Here is a 12,983-nt window from a genome sequence, read left to right as displayed (position 1 = left end):
AAGTTGGGGGCCTTCAGCCAGCCACGACGACAGAGGCAAACCCTGTTGCCCATCTGGCAGAACCCCGTGTCAGCAATGTCCAGGGCCATGGGTCTGACGCCACCTCGCCTTTCTGAAGGATCTCCATCGCCTCGATCCGCTTGTCCCCGGGGAGGAAACTCAGGATCGGAGCCCTCTTCTATCAAAGCTCCCGGTCGTACCTGGCCAGGAAAGCCAACACGTTGGCTGCCTTAACTGTCGTCACCGCCAAGTAGATGACCTTCCTACCCACAGCGTCCAACTTCTTCCCCTCGCCATCCAGTGGAATGGAGACTGAAGACCACAGGTTGGACAACTTCTTCCTCGCAACAGCAGAGAACCACGGAGTCCGGTGATGGCTGTGACGGAAAACACTTGGGTGCAGACTCCGGGACCCGGTATTTCTTTTCAAGTCGGTCCCTCTTCACCAGAGCGGAGGCGGGTTCTTCAGAATTGCCAGACGCCGTCCAGGAGGGGCACCGCTAAAATGGTGTTCCTCTTTGCTTCCCTGCGTTGATACAGGAAGCCCTTCTCCTCGGGCGTGAGCTGAATGCGCTCTGAAGCACGGGTGATCACTTTGTCCTGGGGAGAAGCCCTTGGCGGTGGAGAGGCCGCCACCATCCTCATTGTCCGTCGTCAACCCTGTCCATCCCTGTATCCCTAGCGGTTGTAGCGGAGGCATAGGGTGCCTTCTCTTCTTTGGCGGTGGTGGCCCCAGTGTCAACGGGGTCGTCGCTGGTGGAGTGGGTGGGAGTGGCACCGCCTGGCATCCTCTTCTGAATCTCTGACACCAGCATGTGGAGAGTTGGGAGAATATCATGAAACAGATCTCTGGGAGGTGCCTGGGGAGCAGGGTCGCTGGGCCCAGCACCTATGTCGTCCTCACTGCTGGCATAGTCGCCGCCGCCTCTGGTGGGAACCTTCTCAATGCTTGCTTCATTGTCTTCAACATCCTCCGGAATGGTGTGGACGGAACCCTTGTCCTCTACGTCAGAAGAAGAAATATAAGTGCCCTTGAGTTCTTCCATTCCCTCTCACTCCGTTCTTTGGGTCCTGAGGGGCCGGCTTCGGGCTCAGACTGCATCCTCTCTTCCAGGGTCTTTTCCACTGGCTTGGCCGAAGCCTTCCGCCTGGGTGGAAGAGCGACCCTGGCCGCCGTAGAGGTAACCTGGACGGGACAGTCCCTTTCGCCTTCTAAAAGGCAGCCGCCACCAGCTCGATGGATACAGACGGCTTAGCCTGTATCACCTGGGCATCTTTTCTTGTTGCGTAGCCATCTCCGGTTTCTCCCGTAGCTTCCCCGGGTAGCCGACTTTCTCTTTGACAAAGAGCTTTAGCTATGGCTGGAGATTGAGGCCGCTGGAGATGAACGAGCCCTGGCTGACACGGGACCCGCTTGTGCCGCGACCCTGACGGAACCGGACTTGCGGTGCTTGGCCTTGTCTTGGACCCCATTTGATGGAACCACCTCAAACGACTTAGAAGCCCGCTTCGGCTGGCTGGATCCAGAGGTGGCACACAGGGCAGGGGCCTTTGCTTTGAGCCATGCAGCCAGTCCGACGTGCCGATCCTTCATAGTGCGCTTTGAGAACCCACGACAGATCTCGCAATCCTTTTCCTTGTGCATCGGGTGAAGACAAAGGCACTGTGAATGTTTGTCGTGCATGAAAACATTCCCTAAACCGCAGCTGGTGCAGAGCTTGAAGAGGGAAGCTCTGTCCTTCTCCTTTCATATGACCCAGCATGGTGTAGGCCTGATGGTCTTCTGGAAATGGAAACTTCCAAGAAGAAACACTTGACGAATCCGCCCTTGAAGGGCGATGAAAGATGCCGTAAAACGGATCCCCGTTAATCGGAAGAAACGGTGGCGCACACAGGCTCGACTGAACAAAAAAATAGGGGTTTCCAACCAAAAACCGTGAAAAATGCAGAAAGCTTGACGAGTGAAACACGAGGACTCCCAACACTTGAACGTGCGGTAAAATGGCTGCCAGAGGAGGGGCTTAGGGAGAGGGCAGTCATTGGCTGGGGGCATTATGACCCAGAGCTCAGTGATTGGTTTATAGGAGAAAGACAGTTTATAAACAAGTGAAACTTTTTTCTTTTACCAAGGATTCCCGGCCCGACGACGGGAAATATTCATGAACATTTAAATCCGTGTCAGGCCCCATGCTGGAAAAACCCTTATTCATATCTCCTGAGCATCCAGCCTCTGGCAGCCTCCCACCATGGATTGAAGGATCTACAATGTTTCCTTGAAAGAAATTGAGACCCATTTGATTTAATTTTCTTTTTTTAAATATTTGCAGTAAACAAATGCGGTGTGGGTGGGAGGGAGGATGTTCCACCGCAACTCTCTCCCACATCCTCTCACCTTAATAAATACCTACATCTAACTTCACTATCCCCCTCCTCCGGCCCCCGCCCCCCAATCTATATTTGCAGCTAAATGTGCAAAAAATAAAACAGGGAAAATAAGGGATGAACACTGCTTCTCAATCCTTGCGTACCGACTGAAGTTTTCCAATCTGAAAGCCAACGCACTCCATTTACAAGGCAGGCAAATATGGAATAAGCCCATCCACTAAAGCAGGCGATTCTTAAGTAGTAGCAGTTAAACAATCACAGAGAGACCATGCGGGCAAGATATCAGTGATATAGGACCACCATTCCATTAATATGGTCACCTGCTTTTCAAGCAGCAAAAGCACAGAAATGCCAGTGAGAAATGTGTGAATGGAGGAATATACATGGAGTGCATATAATCAGGTCGCAGCTCAAAGGGTCAGGATTAATGGAACCCAGTGGGCAAGTTGGGGGGTTAGGGAGCATACAGCTCGAAGTGATATGCATGTAAAAAAATAAATAAAAAAAAGAACACAATTTAATTACAAAGTACTACCGAGTTAAGACACAGATGTCAAAGAATACGAAAATAAAACACAAAGCTAAACAAATGAAAATGTCAGGAAATACACTTTTAATAGAGCACACATTTTCATCCACGTCCATGAGGAGGGCCATCAAAACTAAAACATTGAACCTAAAACCATTTGAAACGGAAAAAATAAATGCAAGTTCCGCAGGATTTCTTTGTGGAAATGCCATGGGTAGGGGATTAAGTGAAGGAAGACAAACAAAAAAAAAGGTTCAAAAGATTAAAAGATAAATAATTATACTTTGTATTCCTCTAGCTGGACTTGAAAAGGGAGGCTCTTGGACAACAGAACAAACTTCGAATCAAGCAAGTGAAGTGTTGCAGTTCGCCACGACAAATGTTTGGTGGTTCGAAAGATCTCTCCATCAAACCACACTGATAGCAGGACCCACAAAAAAGTAAACGATTGGCAAATCATAAAACTATGTCCAGGTCATGCCCAGAAAATGACTCGATACATTAAAGAGTACTTTGGTCAGGTCAGGTCAGATTTGCAGATGACCAACACACCCAAAGACCACATTCAATCTTGAACCGCACCATATGTTAAAAAAGATTTGCGTCAATCTTGCGTGTAACCTCCATTTGTGCACAATTCATTTTAGTGTTTCTTTTTTGGGTAAAATCCATTCCTTTGATTGGTCAACACGAGAGCCTCCAACAAACAGACCACCATGGATGGTGGAGGAAATAGTAAAGATTTCATTTTTACTGCTCTATACGTAGACATTGACTGTAAAGTACCGCAGCTCCAACCCCAATACTGATAACAAAGCCCCTTTCCCTAAGGTGGCACTGCTCATGCCATGGCTTTTAAATGTCTCTGTTCAAGCCATCTCAACAAATTAACCGAGGCAATATTGGTCTATGCCAGAAAAGTGCAGTGAAAGGAGTAGCAATGGTACCTCTGGCCAGGGAAATCCTACAACCTATAAATCACAAGACACTAGCACCCCAGGTACTAAACGCACATGACGCCACTTCTAGCGTTCATGGTAGGTCTTCTTTCACCAATGCATAAAACCCGTTGAGGAGCCCTTCTTCTGTGCATGCCAACAGACGCACAATTGTAGAGGCAGTAATACCGTTCACACTCCAGCTGGCGAGCTGGTCAAGATGCACTTCTTTCATAGTTACCTTTGAGTGACACCTCCTACTAATTCTTCACCTCTCGAGCCAATGCCTTACTCAGTATGTAGTGCAACACATATTTGGAAATACACAGGCATTGGCCACAATGTAGGATTTACCAGGCGTGGCATAGAAGATGCTGCTCTGGAGTTTATACTGCCAGGATGATTGTGTGTTGTCATTTATATAGCACTCGCTGTTTAGATAAATCCCAGCTGGGCATGAGGCAGACTTTTACACAGGGACCAAAAATGGAGGTTGCGCTGATCGCATATCAGCTGATTCTGAGTGACTGGCCAGTGCCCCGCAACTAGTTTAAAAGGCTCAGGATTTGGAAGTAGACAAATACCATAAAAAACACTTTACTACAAAGCCACGCCTGGCTGCATTATTACCACTTCCTATTTAGGATAGCCTCCACCATGAGAATGCCAGTGACCCAAAGCCGATTATAGGTTTTGGTTTGCTGCAGAATGCCCTGGCGACACACTGCTGCATGAATGCCCTTGTAAGACACTTACCAGCAGCTCAACATTCTAATATTGTTTCAAGATCATTATTCTGAAATGTCCAGATCCATTCACAGGCAGAACATTGGCTGTGACGTGACTCACTAGGGGGCTGAAGGTGAACTGAGAACATTGGTACTGGCCCATTTGCTCACAAGCCCATTTGCTCTTCTCTGTTTTGTTTTTAAACATTTAATTGGAAAAATAGATAGGGGGGGCTCAGGTTTAGGTATATATTAGGGTGGAGAGATGTGGCAGGAGGCTCTCACCCTGCTTTTTTTGCTGTGACACGTGTAAACAAATAAAAATGGGACTGGAACAAATATTCTCGAGCAAACATTGTTGGACCGGAAGCATTAGCAACCGTTCTACGGACGAACGTCAGGCTGAAAGCACATTGTGCCTTCTACCCCTCAGGCACGCCAACAAACCAGAGACTGCTGGACTGCAGAGTGTATACACACCATCTTACCAGGCAAAACAAAGGAGCCAGCGCAAGTGGCACGTACAACACCCCTCAAAACTACATTTTCAAATGAAGGCATTGGGTTAGCAACTTACACCAACTATCAGGCTTGGATCGGTTCTGGAAAGATGGCGTCTTGAGATGCAAATGAAGATCCACCTGTGTCAATGGGATAAGAAGGAGAATGCTCTCATCTAGATAGTGGCCCACAGAAACATTAGTCGCATGAATGGAGGCTGAATGGAGGCTGAAGGGCGCCTTATGTGCACAGAGTAGAAAACATGTATAATCTTTTCCGAAATGTCAGTGCTGTGATCAGCGGGTGAATAGTTGAGATTCGAATGCAGGGGGAGTGGAGGATGAAGTGACTCGAGGCTTCCGAGCGAGGCAGTAATTACTCCGTGACAGGAAGGATGTAGGTTCTCCAGGTTTATTATGCCTTTACCCCTCCTCCACAGAGCCACAGTTAACTTCGGAACCCAAAGATGCCCTTGATGTATCCAGTCAATCCACTCTTGGCCTTCTGCTCAACTCGGTCCTCCAGGGGCGGCAGTGCCACATGGTTCAGGGCCAGGTCAAAGAATAAAGGCTTGCAGGGGATGGGCTGGAAGTCCGGGGGGAAATGCACCAAGTTCGCTTGCTTGCCGACCAGGGAACTGTCCAGGACAAAGGTTTCCAAGCGTTCAGAGAGTGGCTGCATGGGAGAAAAGAAGAGAAACCGTAAGCTAGAAAGCACGGCACAGAAAAGCGAGACGCTCTATAGGGCAGCAATGTAAACAGAATCCCTGCTAGCCACTCCTCATCTATAGCAGATGGGAGGCACAGTGATGGTACCAGTATCAGACAAGCACAATGGATGAAGTCGGGAAACATGCAGATCACAGGAGACACTGGCTTGGTTGCAGGTAGGGATAATTACTTCCCCAAACTCAATTATGTTTGCTTAAGAAACCACAACTGTTCTTTTGCATTGCAACCATAACACTTTTCTATCAATTTCTACATTTTGTTTAAGAGAAACAAACATAACATTCCTTTAAGCAAAGTTACTTCTACGATTTTAGTTTTCTTTTTAATGATATAAAGTATCATTGTATCAATACCCACTGGGCAAACCAAGCCACCCCACTGGTCCACAGGGCACGGCATGTGGTCATACCCAGTGGCTATACGACAACGACCGTGCCCCGGGAACAACTAAACCATGTGATTGGACCATTTGGCAGTGCTTCTTTGACCTGGGTAGGGCCCGGAACAAAACAAATTGCCCAATGAGCATGGCCTGTGGCTACTGTTAACTGGGGTAGACCAATGGCACAAAGGCAGCAGCACAGTGGACACTCTGGGCACACTCCGCAAGGTGCCGAGAGCGTCCTTGTCCCATCAGGCACCCCCCCTTAAGGTGCCCAGAGTGGCCACTGTACTGCTGCCCCTGTGCCATGGCTACAGTGGCTGATTTTGGAGGCTACATCCAAGAGTCCAGAAGCCACATTAACCCTAATGATGGCATTTCGTAGACCAAGAGGGCCCACAGGCCACTGATGGGTCTGCGGGTCACGACTGTGGCCAACTGGCGGCACCTGGGGTCTGAGATCTGAAGGTGGCTCATAGACTCTTATAGTGGCCAACAGGCTAGCCCGACCAAACAATCTACATTTCAGTTTTGGGAGCATATTGCATCTCTCTGAATCCCACCAAACCCCACGACCCGCCGTTTGAACCTCACTAGGGAAAACCCCCAGAGGGTTATAATGAGCCACTTTTGAAAATATTTGCAGAGCAGCGTCCAACTAGATGCAGCAGAAAGTATGTAGGTCACAACAGTAGCCCTCTGAAATGTGTTGTAACCTTAATCACCAACCAGATTAGCTCTCTGGCGCAGTGCCAAACTGGTTGTCCTCGATTTCAAGGATCTGCGTGCCAAGTTCCTAGAAGAGGGAACGCAAATTCAAAACCCATTGAACCAATGAAGTAGCCTAAAAGTGAAAGGTGGGTTGGAAGATTTTACCAGGTGAAACCAGATATCACCAATTCGTTTTTGGTCACTGAGGCATATTTAAAGAGAAAGAAAAACCTGCACCACATTAGCAAAAGCAAGCTTTTTGGAACAGCTGCTCTTCTTTCAAAGGATTGGTGCAATCTTGTCCAGCAGTTCTGGCTGCAGGTGAATGCAATTCTCCGTCTATGGAGAATGAATGGGAAAACAAACTCTTTGGGAACTCTTCCTACAACATTTTGCCACACAACACACTCCAAAGCAAGCCGGTCAGTTGTACATTTCTTTTTCATTGACTGCCACCACAGTTAAAATATGCCCACAAAGTGCTGTTCCTTTGGGAAGTACAATTTAACAATCACTAGAGTAGGTTGGCTGCATTTTTGTTTTGCAAGGTTGACTTAAAGACTGCACCAAATGTATAAGTACCTGAAAATGTGCTCTTTAATAGGCCACCATTTAGTGATTAGTCTGGAATATTACAACTTGCTTACCAAATCTTAAAATGGGTGTATAAAAGTAGATGCTAGCATGACATGCATACTCTCCCATTTTGGCCGCATGTTCAGATTGTAATTTTTAAGCAACTTTATTTCTCTTATTAGCACATGCTCCAGCTTGATATGGGATATTTGTCCTTCATATTTGCCAATTCTTCTTGTTAGGGAGATTTTCCTTAGGCTCTTTGCTATGGTCCAGATAAAGCAACAAGCCATTTAATTACAGAGTTCCTCTGGTAGAATGGCCAGAACAGTCAAGTCATAGCTGTGCATACGTGTTAAGATAGATTTCCAAACTCAACCCTGGGGGTGGATTTTGGGAGGCCACCCTATTATGGTAAACGGGGAGACACTGAGGACTAGTAATATGTATTCAAGGTAAGGTAGCAGAGCGGCAAGGCTTGGTCTCGGGAGGTCTGTGAGAGTGGTCTACGGCTACAGTGAGTCCACACAGAACACCACCAATAATTCCAGTTAGACAGGGGAGTACATAAATATACAATAATTTAGTAGGCCTTCAAAATACATGCCAAGCATTTAAAACCCCTAGTCAAATATTGTCACACACTTACTATAAAACAGACATATACAAAAACCCTTCTTAGAAGAAAGTATAGGATTCAATAACTAGTGAGCAAGGTAAGTACTCGGGTAAGTACTCAGATGCATGACATTCAGTAAAGCCATTTTAGAATAACCACAGAATAGTTTGAGTCCAACCCTAAAATGGGTTGGACCTTGTGCCCCAAGGTCATCAGTTCCAAATGTATTCATTTCAGTTAGGTTTATTAAGAGATTTGCACAAAGCCAGTGGCTAGGATTCAAAATAAAAATAAAAAAGTAAGTAGCACTACCAATCCCACTACACTAGATTAGGCCCAGGAGGTGATGCTAGATCTATGTTAATTTAGACCCATGACTCAGATTTATCCAGAGACCACTGTTGAGGTTTTGGAATCTGTTGGGTACAAGGTCTTCTATGCTTGGCCCAGTCGAGTAAGGCTCAGGGGTCTCGGGCGCAGAGGCCAATTTCGGATTTGGGAATTATTTTCGGTTGGTCGCTGTCCTTCCGAATCTGTTCCAGACACCTTCCAGCTGAACATCCAAATTAAGAAAAGATTAAGATGTCTGGGGAGCAGACAACCTCATGACACCTCCAGGGAGCCAAGAAAACGGACTGCAACGGGAGTCACCATGATCAGGCAGCGACAGGCGATCTTCAGTGGACAAGCAAGGGAGTAAGTCGAGCACAGCTTCCATTGGTGCAAGAAGGCTGAACATTCAGTAGTCTTTTAGTACAAGCTGAAGATCCTTCAAGTTCCAAGGACACACTCAGGACAGTGATTGCTGCAGTGAGGTGGCCAAGGAGACAACTGGTCAGTCTGCTGGTTGGTCCAGGGACACTTCCAAAGGCTCAGAAGACACGGATCCTTGAGCAGGGCTGGAGACAGGTTTAGGAATCGAAGCACCAACACAGGTTTTCTTGAGATCAGGCAGAGGAGCAGGGTTTCACGGTTAGGAAAGATTTCTCTTTAGCCAACTTTGCCTCCATATTTTATGGACCTTCAAACCTTTTGTTTTTAAACCTGTCCAGACTTTTTGCAGGGAAGAGAAGCCTTCAGCGTCACTCCCCTGGTCTTTTTCTAATTTGTCATTGGGAAACCGATCACTCCCATTAGACTATATGTACTGGGAAACTAGGTTTTCCTTTTGTCTTTTTACCTGTTTGGGTAACTTAACAGTGCACACAGCATCTTACAATGCAGTGCAGCGGGGATACTTTTGTATCACCCTAGTCTTTGAAACTGGGGATTTTTGGTTATTTTTATGGGTGCTGTGACGAATCAAGGTAATTCGTCCCTTCTCCCCAAGGAGGAGCCCCTTACCCCCACGAGACTAGGAAGGTGAGCCCGCTCCGCAACACCCTCTCTACGCGTCGAGGCAAGTGGGACCTCACCGGGACAGAGTCCCCCACCTTAGGGGACAAGGACTCCTGTTCCCCTGGGGAACTCCCTAAAGCTCTGCACACTGTAGCCTACATGGGATGCTCTTCAATACCAGAAACTTTTAAATACCAAGACTGGGACGAAGAAACATCAAATATATGCCATTATCTAATGGGAAGAGAACAGGCCCCTTTAAATCAAAATATCCAATCCATTGGGACGAGCATGTTGATTAGCGTGCACTCGAGGAGGCACAGGAAGAAAAGGGTGAGAGAAGATAGAAAGGAACACATACGCAGGCCTGGGAAGGCCCCAAGCCGCATAACAAGCGGAGAAGGCGGAAGCAAAGAATCCTGCAAGTTTCAAAGTTGCTCGACACCGAAGAGCGGGACGGCAGAACTACAGCAAACACAAAGCACGAGAAGTCGACAAGACAGAAGCCCAGACGAAGGTGGCAGCGAGAATTCGAAGGAGGATCCGTGGTGGACAGTTGGTCCAGAAACCATTGCCGATATCACTGCCAGTGTAGATCCACAGGCTATCCGGTCACTTATTGGAGCACCGATACACCATGAGGAAACTAGAGGCTGTGAGGAGGGAAACTCTGAAGACAAGGTGACAGACGTTCATAACCAGAGAGATGGTCCCAGAGGAACAAGGCTCCTGAGGATGTTCTCCTTCGAAAGCAAAGGGAATGGGAAGCACGGGAGGCCCAGAAGGAATCATTATACTGCACAAGGAATTTGTCCAAGTAGAAGCCATGAGACAATGCTAACCTTGAAACAAATGAACAGAAAATGTTGTGGTACATGTGAAAGAATTATTGAAAATCTGAATAGTGAGAGAAAGGAACAGTGGATAACAATACCCTGGGAACAGGGGAAAGTAACTCGATAGTCTATACAGGAAGAAAATAATGCCAAAAATAGACGGTTATGAGCTAGAGTTTAGAGGAAACAGTCAATTGAGCCATATGACAATGCATTACTTACCGTAAAAGCATTTCTGATGGTTGTATCTGCTTAGATTCACATGCTGTGCATAGGTCCCACATCCAGTGGTCACTGCAGAGTATTGCATTTTGTTTTTCTTAGTCGAAAAGGGGGACGTCGACAAGGCGTGTCTGAAACACTATCCCTATAGTGACGTGCGTTGTACCCACAATCCCTCACGCGTCGAGGTCCCTCTGTTTGTATTTTTTCTGCCCTGAGGGAGCCTTCTGGACGTGAGCGAGTACAGAAAAGAGAGATATAAAAGGAAGTCTATGTTCCTTCCATCTGAGCGGGGAGGAAGGGTGGGCGCATGTGAATCTAAGCAGATACAACCATCAGAAATGCTTTTACGGTAAGAAATGCATTGTCTTCTGATGTTTGTTAATCTGCTTAGAATCGCATGCTGTGCATAGACTAGCGAGCAGTACCCGGAGTTGGCGGTGGGTTATGAGAAGGAACAGTAGAGAAAAGATGTCTTAATACTGCCTGTCCCACCTGGGAGTCAGATCTCGAGTGTGCATCTAGACAGTAGTGTTTTGTAAAGGTGTGCACAGAACTCCAGGTAGCCGCTTTGCAGATGGACTCAAGGGGAACATTTGCAATGAATGCTATGGATGCCCCCGTGCCTCGAGTAGAGTGTGCTCTTGGCTTAAAGGGCAGTTCTCTCTTAGCAAGAGTATAGCAGAGTGATGCATTGAACAATCCATCTAGAAATAGTGGACTTTGAAACTGCATCCCCTTCTCTTCCTGCTGCCACCGAGACGAAGAACTGATTAGTCTTCCTCAGTGGTCTGGTTCTTTCCATGTAGAACATGACCGCTCTGCGCATCCAGTGTGTGTAGACTTTTTTCTCCCAAGTTGGAAGGATTTTGAAAGAACGTTGGTAGTTCTATAGACTGGTTTACGTGGAATTTCGAGATGAATTTCGGTGCAAACCTTGGGTGCGTGCGTAGAACCACCTTATCTCTGTGAACTGTAACGAAGGGGTCTAGAACAGAAAGAGCCTGTAGTTCACTTACTCTCCTGATGGAGGTGATAGCTATTAGAAAAGCAGTCTTAAGAGTGAGGTCCTTAAGAGATGCTTTGTGCATGGGTTCAAATGGTGAGCTCATGAGTCTGGTAAGTACCACGTTAAGGTCCCATCCGGGAGCTGGGTCAGCTATCGGGGGGTGTATTCTCTTTACTCCCTCCATGAAGGCCTTTATAACAGGGATCTTCCACCACAACACTTCGAGTTGGGAAGTGGTGTATGCAGAAAGTGCCGCTAGGTGGACTTTAATGGAATTGAACACTAGACCTGAATCCAATAAATGGGTCAGGTATAGAACAATATGTGTGGGAGAGCAGTCAATCGGGTTGATGCTCTTTCCTCTGCACCAGATGACAAATCTCTTCCACTTGTTAGAATAGCAGTGGCGAGTGTTAGGTTTTCTGGCTTCCCTGAGGATGTCCATGCATCTCTGCGGGAGCTGTAGATGTCCAAATTCTATGATCTCAGGAGCCAGGCTGCTAACTTCATGTTCTGGGGGCATGGATGCAGAGTCCTGCCCTTGTCTTGTGACAGCATGTTGTACGGGCAGGGGAGTTTCACTGGGGGAGTTAGAGACATCTCCATCAAGTGAGCGAACCATGGCTGTCGGGCCCACATTGGGGCCACCAGTATCATGGTCACTTGTTCCTGGTGCATCTTGTGCACAACCTTGTTGAGAAGGGGAGTCGGGGGAAAAGCGTAAACAAATTTCCCTGACCATTGAATCGACAGACCGTTCCCCTTGGATTGGTTCTGGGGGTACCTGGAGGCGTAACTTTGGCATTGTGAGTTCTCCAGGGTTGCGAACAGGTCTATTTCTGGGAATCCCCATTGCGTGAAGACGTCGAAGACGATGTCTTCGTGCAGTCGCCATTCGTACTCTTCGGGCAGGGGGAAATCTCTGCTGAGTTTGTCTGCCAGCAGATTGAGTTCCCCTGGTACATGTTGTGACAGTAGGAAAATGTTTTGCTTGAGAGCCCACTTCCATATATTTTGGGCCAGTTTGGACAGTCCTGGAGAGTGGGTGCCCCCCCTGCTTGTTGATGTAGTACATGGCTGTGGTGCTGTCTGTAAGGACCATCACTGTTTTGCCTTGTAGGTGTTCCTGGAAGGCTTTTAGCGCCTTCAACACAGCTAGTAGCTCCAGTAGATTTATGTGTTTGGATGCTACGTTCGGAGTCCACACTCCGTGAGCAGTCTGATGGGATAGGTGAGCCCCCCATCCTGTGAGGGATGTGTCTGGTTAGAGTGGCTTCCGCGGCGGGTGTGGCAAAGCGTTTCCCTCTTACCAGGTTTTCCTTTGTCCACCACCGTAGCGAGAGAACCAAGGCCTGCAAGACCACCACTAGATTGTCCCATAGTCCGCTGGCCTGACACCACTGGCTGTTGAGCCACTCTTGCATTGGGCGCATGCGCAGGCGCGCGTGAGGTACCAAATAAATACACAGCGCCATCAT

At 47.5% G+C, this 12,983-nt stretch overlaps 1 protein-coding gene across 1 annotated transcript in view; it reads right to left on the bottom strand.

Annotated features, from left to right (window-relative positions):
• Positions 1–2,975: 2,975 nt before the first annotated feature.
• SRP68 (signal recognition particle 68) overlaps positions 2,976–12,983 on the bottom strand; it is a 405,645-nt gene continuing 395,637 nt past the window's right edge. The window contains exon 16 of the mRNA XM_069654716.1: positions 2,976–5,756. Within this exon, the coding sequence (XP_069510817.1) occupies positions 5,529–5,756 (228 nt within the window). The 3' untranslated portion in view covers positions 2,976–5,528. The remainder of the gene's footprint in view (positions 5,757–12,983) is intronic.

This window comes from Ambystoma mexicanum, chromosome 3q (assembly GCF_040938575.1).
Source record: "Ambystoma mexicanum isolate Mex_15411 chromosome 3q, UKY_AmexF1_1, whole genome shotgun sequence".
Classification (NCBI taxonomy): domain Eukaryota; kingdom Metazoa; phylum Chordata; class Amphibia; order Caudata; family Ambystomatidae; genus Ambystoma; species Ambystoma mexicanum.
Note: the sequence above shows the minus strand (reverse complement) of the source record. Positions and strands in the feature narration are given on the sequence as shown.